This window comes from Heterodontus francisci, chromosome 4 (genome assembly GCF_036365525.1).
Source record: "Heterodontus francisci isolate sHetFra1 chromosome 4, sHetFra1.hap1, whole genome shotgun sequence".
Taxonomy (NCBI): domain Eukaryota; kingdom Metazoa; phylum Chordata; class Chondrichthyes; order Heterodontiformes; family Heterodontidae; genus Heterodontus; species Heterodontus francisci.
The window spans coordinates 126,210,265-126,220,654 of record NC_090374.1 but is presented as its reverse complement, the minus strand read 5'-3'; the positions used below and the strand labels follow the sequence as shown (position 1 = coordinate 126,220,654).

Below are 10,390 nucleotides of genomic sequence, written 5' to 3'. Positions count from 1 at the left end.
TAATATAATATAATAGTTCTGAGAAGATATGGTGTCAATAAAGTTAATCAGGTAGCTATTTTCTAATTATGACCTGTCTTTATAAGAAAAAGAAAAAAAGTCAGGCATATCTGTGGTCCAATGCCAAAGCATGTTAGGATGCAAGTTTACCTCTGTAACTTTTATCTAAACAGATTTCCCCATCTCATCTGGGCATTGCTGAAGGATTCTTGCAGGACAAAGCTATTGGAAAGTGCTGCAGTGAATTTAAGATAAGAGGCTGGATTTTGCTGCATGGGGCATCTTGTAACATATCCTGTTACTTACGCTTTTTTCCACACCCTTACGCTCAAAATTTTTTTGCATTGTAACTTGCTGGAAATATGAGCTAATAACAGCGCTGCAAGGGCAACAAAGAATTTAGGACTTAGTGAATGATGTATTTCCTTAACCAATAAATTTAAGAATTGAGAAAGAAACAGAAGAACGGCTGAGAAGGTGGCTGAATTAGAGTGGGTGAGTCAAATCAGATACCGAAGCAGTCTGTGCCTGCATGCAGCAAAACCCGGACACCATTCAGGCTTGGGCTGATAAGTGGTAAGTAATATTTGTGCCATACAGTGCCAGGCAAGGACTATCGCCAACAGTAGACAGTCTAACTATCTTCCCTGGACATGTAATGGTATCCCCCACCATCAACATCCTGGGGGTTACCATTGACCAGAAACTTAGCCAGACCAGCCACATAAACACTGTGGGTACAAGAGCATGTCAGGGGCTGGTTATTCTGCAGTGAGTGACTCACTTCTTGACTCCCCAAAGTCTTTCCACTATCTACAAGGTGCAAGCCAGGAGTGTGATGGAATATTGTCCCTTTGCCTGGATGAATGTAGCTTCAACAGCACCAAAGAAGCACAACATCATCCAGAACCAATGAGTCCAGTTGATGGGCATTTCATTCAGTGTGCCGTGGTTGCAGTGTGTACCACCTATAAGATGCACTGCAGCAACTTGTCAAGGTTTCTTCAGCAGCACCTTCCAAACCCACGACCTCTTCCACCTAGAAGGACAAGGGCAGCAGACGCAAGGGAGAACCACAGCCTCCAAGTTCCACCCACCACCCGCCCCCCAAGTCACACACCATCCTTATTTTGAAGTATGTCGCTGTTCTTTCATTATTGCTAGGCCAAATCTTAGAACTCCCTATCTAACAGTACTGTGGAATAACTTCACCACACAGACTGCTGCAGTTCAAAAAGGCTGCTCACCACCAGCTTCCCGGGGGCAATTATATATGCTGGCCTTGCCAGTGATGCTCACAAGCTGTAGATTAGTTTTTAAAAAGTATTGAGCAATGAGTGACTCATCTCCTGACTCCTCAAAGTGTTTCCACTATCTACAAGGAACAAGTTAGGGGTGTGATAGAATACTATCCATTTGCTCCTGTGAAGTGCCTTGGGACATTTTATTATGTTAAAGGAACTATATAAATACAAGTTGTTGTACTTACACTGTTAATTACTGGATTTACCTTTCTGTGGCTAGTTTAATCGGCAATTCATTTGCAAATGCAGTAATTTCTTTAAAATAATGGGGAAACTAGGGGCAAGATACTATTTGTGTGAAACAAATAACTGCGACATAAATTGACCAGCAAGTTCTGCAGATTCACAACTCACACCATATGTCTTAATCTACTGAAATTGCTGGCTAATTTGTGCATTAATAATGGTATACTTAACAGCATACAGTTAACACTGTTATTTTTATAGCAAGATCCAGCCCAACATTAGGAATACTATATCATATTGGTGGAAGCAATTGTACCAGAAATGGTGGTATGAAACTGCTCCAAAGACAGCAGATCATAAGTCCATAAACTATGCTTTTCTTCTCACCTGTTCAAAGTTGAGATTGATATCATCTACCTCTTAATTTCCCCTCTGAAACACGAAATAGTGACCCTGTTGTAATATGCATTGTAAAGTGAACCATAGGCCAACCCAATTTTAACCCAACTCACCCTGTGGGAATGGGGTGGCTATGTTAAAATCGGGAAAATCAACTTACTGCCTTGTTTCTGCTGGGTGCTCATCGACTGTCATTTTTACTGTGGAGCTGACTCGGGTCCCAAACTCACCATTGATGCCTCATGAATAAATCTAAATTTGGTACAAAGACATAAAGTGCATCCTGATGCAATTTTTACTAAGCAGGTTGAAAGTCCTTCCGAGGGCAAACCGGCTCAGTAAATTTGATTGGGATTAGTTTCACAAAGTGACTGACGTGAACTGCAAGCTTGATTTAAATGGGCACTCATCTGCAGGCACTTAGGTTATTAGGATCTGTGTGCCATTGTGGGTTATGCATTCCAAGCCAACTCTGAGCTTGCAGTTTGCTTCTGATTTTGTGCTGTCTTACCTCCGTACATTAAATGTTCTGCTGTTTATGCTTCATTCCTTCGGATGGATAAAAAGTCAGAGGAAGAGGAGCAGCATTAGAAGCCGTAAGGACCAGGACAAGCAGCAGCTGTTAGATGATTGCAAGTGCGGGGGACTGTTCATAAATGCCTTACCCAGCCCACAGGGTCGATTGGCCAAGAATTACTTCCTTGGATATTTTTGAGGAACAGCACAGCAGGAGGATGTCCTTCACCAGCAAGTACAATTTGTAGTGTCTTTAATGTAGTAAAATGTCCCAAAATGCTTCACAGGAGCCATTATCAAATAAAAAGTGACATCATGCCACATAAGGCAATGTTCGGACAAATGACCAACAGTTTCATCTAAGAGGTAGGTTTTAAAGAGAGTGAGAGTGAGAGTAGAGTTGAGACAGCGACACGGGTTCAATTCTGGGTACTGCCTGTGTGGAGTTTGCAAGTTCTCCCTGTGTCTGCATGGGTTTTATCCGGGTGCTCCGGTTTCCTCCCACATGCCAAAGACTTGCAGGTTGATAGGTAAATTGGCCATTATAAATTGCCCCGAGTATAGGTAGGTGGTAGGGAAATATATAAGGACAGATGGGGATGTGGTAGGAATATGGAATGAGTGTAGGATTAGTATAAATGGGTGGTTGATGGTCGGCACAGATTTGGTGGGCCGAAGGGCCTGTTTCAGTGCTGTATCTCTAAACTAAACTAAAGGCACAGCCGTTAATGGCGGAGGGAAGAAAATCAAGGATGTGTGAGGTACCAAAATTAGAGGAAACACAGATCTCGGAAGAATGTAGAGCTCAAGGAAGTAAGAGAGATAGGGAGGGGTGAGATCATGGAGGTATTTGAAAACATGAGATTATCAAGCATTGCCAGATGTGAGCCAATGTAGGTCAGTGAACACAGGGGTGATAGATGAACAGGAGTTGATGCGAGTTAGGATACAGGCAGCAGAGTTTTGGATGAGCTCAAGTTTACCAAGGCTGCAAGGTGGGAATCTGGCCAGAAGAGCATTAGAATAATCACACTTAGAGGAACAAAGGTATGAATGAAGATTTCAGCAGATGAGCTAAAGCAGGGGCTGAGATGAGCGATGCTACAGAGATGGAAGCCTGGCAAGCTTTCAGATTAGAAGCTGACCTATTCAGGGCTAAGGGAAAGAGACAAGGTAGTGTTGAAGCTCCATATCTCCAATGACGGAACCACCTTGCAACAAGGTATGGTACGTGTCTATACTATAATCAGGAGAATGGTGGCTATGCAATCATGTTTCCTGGTGAGTTGTGTTACTCACCATAACACTCATGGTGACAAAGGCTCAAGTGTTCAGTTGTCCAAAGCGACGCAGTGGGCTGAAGGGCCTGTTTCTGTGCTGTATAACTCAATGATCACAGAATTGTACAGAAGAGGCCTTTCGAGTCTGCACCAATGCATTAAAACACCTGACCTGTCTACCTAATCCCATTTGCCAGCACTTGGCCCATAGCCTTTAATGTTATGTGCCAAGTGCTCATCCAGGTACTTTTTAAAGGATGAGGCAACCTACATCTACCACCCTCCCAGGCAGGGCATTCCAGACCGTCCACCCTCTGGGTAAAAAAGTTTTTCCTCAAGTCCCCCTTAAACCTCCCACCCCTCACTTTAAACTTGTGTTCCCTAGTAACTGACCCTTCAACTAAGGTGAACAGCTGCTCCCTATCTATGCCCCTCATAATCTTGTACACCTCGATCAGGTCACCCCTCAGTCTTCTCTGCTCCAGTGAAAACAACCCAAGCCTATCCAGCCTCTTCATAGCTTAAATGTTCCATCCCAGGCAACACCCTGGTGAATTGCCTCTGCACCCCCTCCAATGCAATCACATCCTTCCTATAATATAGGTTGTACTTCTAGCAATGAAAAAGGTGAGTATCTGAAAGTAACACCTCATAACAGGAACCAGAAATATAACTATACTTAAAAGCACACATGGGCACTAGAGAAATAACCCCAGTATAGCTGTTATAACAGCAGCAATCCAAGGTAGCATTTGAGCTTCTACCATGCAGGCCCCACGTAATTTGAAACAAAGTAAGCAGACACCTCAACCAGCTAGGTTCACAGTAGTACAGGGCACAGTTTCTAACTTACTCGATCGTAGTGCATTGGAACTTAAAGAAATAAACTAGTCAGTCAGTCAGTGGGGATTCTGCCTACACAGCTCCAAACACTAATAGCCATTGTATCTATGAATAGAAAGGCTCTGACTGGACAAGCAGAAAGATTGATTTGCTGGGTAAATAAACACTGCATCTCTAAGCCTTGGCTTTGCCAACATGCATTCAAGTATTCAACTAGTGAAGGAGGTTGGTAATGGTGTCCTAAATATATTACTGTACCTTGTAAGTATAAAAACCTGTAAGAATTAAGTTATAAAAAACATTGACATCAACTTTAAATGTCTACATAAATGGTCATTCAAACTACCTTCAAGGCTAATTGATATATCCCTCCCAGGTGGATCAGGATGTAGTAGTGACTGTTTTCATATCACTATCACAACTTTATAAAGTGAAATGAATCCCTGCCTTTAAGATCACATGGCATTTTTTTTTGATCTTCAGCTGGTGAAAATTGGAGGAGGTATTCAAGTAAAGTGCAGTGAAATATTGTACTAGCATTTCCCAAACATGATCCAACTTATTTTAAATATAAGCAGTAGAAAAAGTTCAGAGTACAAGATTACTACTTGAAAGTTTCCAAGGTAGGATTTCCCCTTGCCCTACTTAGTTACACAAACTGTTACAACCTACATTCTTAAGATAGCTGTCCCAGAAATTGTTAAGTGGGTGGACATTTCATTGACAGCTGTTGATATTGAACAGATGAAGTTATTAGTCATTAAGTTTGTTATCTTTCTTGTACACAGGTTAGGTTTCTATTGTCAAGCACAAATCAAAGACAACTCATTTCAGGCTTTATTTCAGCATTTAATTCTACTTTACATCAAATATGAACCAAGTATCCATTTTCTAAAAAAAAAAAATACATGGCTTGTAAAAATCTGAGCTCAGCTGTAAAGATGTTTGAACACCATTTTGACAGTCAGTTAAAACTGCATTTAGTTATGGAACAGTTAAGTCAGAAGAATCAGATAAGAGTCCAACAGCTTCCATGCTGGTCTTAACCCAATCAGTTAATCTCCTCCAGTTACAGGACAGGGCTCTGCAGCATGTGCCGAATTGCACAGTATACTTCTCACCTCACCAAGCTGTTGTGCAACAGTCCATTTAGCCAACTTGTTGCAGTCATCAGTCCTGGCCATCAGTCTTCAGTCTCCAATTCACCATCATAATGTACTGGTCACATGCCCATGTGACTTGACCAAAGTACAGTCTAATCCACAGATCAATGAAGCCAACACTTCCTTAGACAAGGTGACTTCAAAATACAATACTTCCAGCAACACAAAGTCCATGCAACAATTTCAACGTTCAGGAAAGGAAATGTTGGGGACCCATTGATTGGTGCAGCGGCTCTCTTCACAGAAGACACCAAGTTTTTCTAAAGCTGGATCTTTCCAAGAGTCTTGGCTTGGGTTCTAGGTGATTAAAAAAATGCAATGTCAGTTACATGCTCATATTGCCAAGTAACACACTGTACTTCTAGTTTAAATAAATCTGATTCTATTGTCGAGTTAAAAGTTTCCAACGTTAAAAACGGCAGTTATTACAGCTAGTTACCTAAAGCCCTCACCGTGACTAGGATGCAATGCATATCCCTGGGCTCCTCGTTGTCAGCCGCACTACCAACGATCTCAGCCAGTCTCTGGATATCATTCACTCTCACGATGTTAATGTCATTGTCGCAGCAAAATGCTTGAATTAAAGTAAAGTGGATTTGCAGAGCAATGTCACCTTCATCCTCCTCGTCAGTGGCCAGGAGGCAGAGGACAACACTGTCCGGATCACTGCAAAAAAAAAGACAGCAAACAGTCAGCCAGCAGCTCAATCACAAGGCAGAGGAATCTATTAATAACTGATGGGAACACGGATCTTGGTGCGGTGCATTTGAAAGAATAGTCTGTGAAACTTACACATTCATGACTTTTGCAGACTCGTAGACTCCAACGGTCAAACAGTGCTGCCGTTGCGCGGAGCTCAGCAGCTCCTCCAGGGCTTTGCCAGCAGCTTGCATCCTAAAATAAAAAACACAAATCAAGTCACTCAACAAATCCTTTCCATCAAGGACCACAGAGCTCAGTGAAAGGCGATTAACTGGCCGCAGCACAGCAGCCCCATGCTCACCCTCCAGCCGGGCTCACCTGTTGCTGAAGTGGAGCAGAGTTTGTTTTTTTAAAAAAAAAAGTGTTCATTTGCTGCCAGCCCAAGTGTCGGGTTTTGTTTTGGTCTCTGGTTTTTTTTAAACGGATCCCGTGTCCGCCACGGCCCGGCTCTCGCGCAGTAACCGACACCATCACTCGAGACGGCGGGTTCCAAACAGCAGAGCTCGCCGGCAGCACAGAGAGAGAGAGAGAGAGAGCCAGAACCTGCAAACCTCCCCCCCACACACACAACATCACAGTACAGCACACAGCTCAGCTCAACATGCACTCAGCACACCACCGAGCAGCCCTGGAAATAAAAACCTTAAAAATATAAAGATATGGCGGGCACAATCCCTACCTTTCGGTGCTTTCCACTTGCTTCTCCTCAATGCCGTTGAACTCCTCCAGGGTCATAGTTATCCCAGGCGATAGGAAACAGGCACAGTTAAAGATAGAAATAGCTGCAAAACAACCTTCTCCCTAATAGCACTGCTGCTACCACTCGCTCTGACTGGCTGCTCGGCGCGGCTCCTTTTATAGCGCACCAGCCGGCAGCTCGGCTCCATCCCCTCTGATTGGTGGAGAGAGAGCCTCATTAATTATGCAGGCCCGGTTCCCCACGTGGGGCGGGGCTCCCGGCTCAGCGTCTGAACTCTTTTTGTTATTGTTGCCGGGCAAGAAAGGTGCTTGGTAAAAGCTGTTCATTTTTTTTTAAAGTATTAGGCTGAGAAGCAAGAAAGCGAGCAGAAGTGGGGGTGAAAGATTGCATTACCGCATCTTTTAAATGTGCGACTGCAGATTCTAAACCTCAAATATTGTTCAATAAAACTTTTTATTGTTTCTGAATTTGAATGAATATGGCAGGTCATTATTTCACTTAATTCGCCAACCTGATCTTCATCGATATTGTATTATTTGCCGTTATTGCAGCAGATAACAAAAGAAACTGGTGTTTAAGAGTAAACTTTTCTTTTGTCTCAGACAGCCACCACGGCACACGCTGCTCCTTACCATATCTATAACACAATAGGAATTTGAGGAGTTTCTGGCGTGTGGCAACATTAAGAACCCGGTCAGATGAACCCTTTCTTCCTTGCTACAGCTGCCACCTTAGTGGGTTTTGTGTGCCTGTGTATGTATGGGTGTTTGGGGGGGGATGTTGGAGGTTGGATGGGGATACTGACATGATAGGATAAGGATACATAGCTCATTTTATTATTTAGCCCATCATATTCGAACGCAAATTAACTGCAAGGTATTCCATCCTGTATAAAACAAAAAAAAGCTTAGCAGCAGTTCTCAAATTCTTTCGCGCTGCGCTTTTACTTAATCAGAAGTTTATTAAACAACACTGCACCTTCTATACTTAACAAATATACGGTTTAAAAACTACAAAAAGGACTTCTAGTCAATTGTTAGCTATATTTTGTACTTAAAACTTCATTGAATGAAATGAAAGCAATGCAGTATTGACTTCGTTGCTGCGTTTGTTGTTGAACCAGAAAAATATAGCTGTAAAAATACTTGCAACAGACTTTTTGATAATCCACTCTGCATTGGGAGTGGAGTTACGAACATAATTTTGTGTGTCAATGGTCCATCTAGTGGTTGCAGATGATACACCACTACAGGGCCATATTTCCTTCTGCTGATTTAATTCCTTCTCGCCAATTTTTCCCCTTTCCTCCCTGCAAAATAAATATACGTTCACAAACCATAGTGCAATATTAATAAAAAGCTTTAATAGATTATTCCTCCATGCTGAAGTCTGCTCTGATGACTACTGATCATTAGACAGCAGAATAAAGTGTGAGAGTTTGCAGTAACACCCTAGGAAGTGATTAGAACAATGTCTTCTGGTAGTTGCAGCAGTCAGTAACGAATATTTCTCAGTACAGCAGTAGGCGACAACGACCTAGGAGCATAGACGTCACACATGTACAGATATACTCAAGGCAACAGATATATCCAAACAAAGTCTGCTGTGTGGGAATGACAGAGAAGCACTTCACAAAGCCAATGTTCAATGGGGAAGTTGTGTCTAAGATGTGCTATTTGGTTCTATTGCTGGGAAAGTCACCATCCACACTGCACTACCAGTGGCTTCAAAGGTTCACAGAATCACAGAATAATACAGTGCAGAAGAGGCCCTTCGGCCCATCGAGTCTGCACCAATGCATTAAAGACACCTGACCTGTCTACCTAATCCCATTTGCCAGCACTTGGCCCATAGCCTTGAATGTTATGACGTGCCAAGTGCTCATCCAGGTTCTTTTTAAAGGATGTGAGGTAACCTGCCTCTACCACCCTCCCAGGCAGGGCATTCCAGACCGTCACCACCCTCTGGGTAAAAAAGTTCTTCCTCAAATCCCCCTTAAACCTCCTGCCCCTCACCTTAAACTTGTGACCCCTCGTAACTGACCCTTCAACTAAGGGGAACAGCTGCTCCCTATCCACCATGTCCATGCCCCTCATAATCTGTACACCTCGATCAGGTCACCCCTCAGTCTTCTCTGCTCCAGCGAAAACAACCCAAGCCTATCCAACCTCTCTTCATAGCTTAAATGTTCCATCCCAGGCAACATCCTGGTGAATCGCCTCTGCACCCCCTCCAATGCAATCACATCCTTCCTATAATGTGGCGACCAGAATTGCACACAGTACTCCAGCTGTGGCCTTACCAAAGTTCTGTACAACTCCAACATGACCTCCCTGCTTTTGTAATCTATGCTTCGATTGATAAAGGCAAGTGTCCTATATGCCTTTTTCACCACCCTATTAACCTGCCCTTCTGCCTTCAGAGATCTATGGACAAACACGCCAAGGTCCCTTTGTTCCTCGGAACTTCCCAGTGTCAGGCCATTCATTGAATACTTCCGTGTCACATTACTCCTTCCAAAGTGTATCACCTCACACTTTTCAGCGTTAAATTCCATCTGCCATTTTTCAGCCCATTTGACCATCCCGTCTATATCTTCCTGTAACCAAAGACACTCCACCTCACTGTTAACCACTCGGCCAATCTTTGTGTCATCCGCCAACTTACTGATCCTACCCCCCACATAGTCATCTATGTCGTTTATATAAATGACAAACAATAGGGGACCCAGCACAGATACCTGTGGTACGCCACTGGACACTGACTTCCAGTCACTAAAACAGCCGTCTGTCATCACTCTCTGTCTCCTACAGCTAAGCCAATTTTGAATCCACCTTATCAAGCTACCCTGTATCCCATGTGCATTTGCTTTCTTGATAAGTCTCCCATGTGGGACCTTGTCAAAGGCTTTGCTGAAATCCATGTAAACTACATCAACTGCACACACCTGGTCACACGCTCAAAAAATTCAATCAAATTTGTTAGGCATGACCTCCCTCTGACTATTCCTAATCAAATTTTGCCTCTCCAAGTGGAGATAGATTCTCTCCTTCAGAATTTTCTCCAATAGTTTCCCTATCACTGACATGAGACTCACTGGTCTGTAGTTCCCTGGCTTATCTCTACAACCTTTCTTAAATAGTGGGACCACATTAGCTGTTCTCCAGTCCTCTGGCACCTCCCCGGTGGCCAGAGAGGAATTAAAAATTAGGGTCAGAGCCCCTGCAATCTCCACCCTCGCCTCCCACAGCATCTTGGGACACAAATCATCCAGACCTGGAGATGTGTCCACTTTTA

General features: G+C 43.3%; 1 protein-coding gene across 2 annotated transcripts; it reads right to left on the bottom strand.

Annotated features, from left to right (window-relative positions):
- Positions 1-5,364: 5,364 nt before the first annotated feature.
- Positions 5,365-7,209, bottom strand: LOC137368712 (growth arrest and DNA damage-inducible protein GADD45 gamma-like). 2 transcript variants are annotated; one of them, XM_068028885.1, is made up of 4 exons: positions 7,073-7,209; positions 6,484-6,585; positions 6,131-6,357; positions 5,365-5,988 (listed from the first exon to the last, which is right to left on the bottom strand). In XM_068028885.1, the coding sequence occupies exons 1-4, from the start codon at positions 7,126-7,128 to the stop codon at positions 5,930-5,932; spliced, it is 444 nt and encodes a 147-aa protein (XP_067884986.1). In that variant the 5' UTR covers positions 7,129-7,209; the 3' UTR covers positions 5,365-5,929. The 2 variants fall into 2 exon arrangements, with proteins under 2 accessions (XP_067884986.1, XP_067884985.1); XM_068028884.1 differs by having other exon boundaries at positions 6,144-6,357.
- Positions 7,210-10,390: the final 3,181 nt, after the last annotated feature.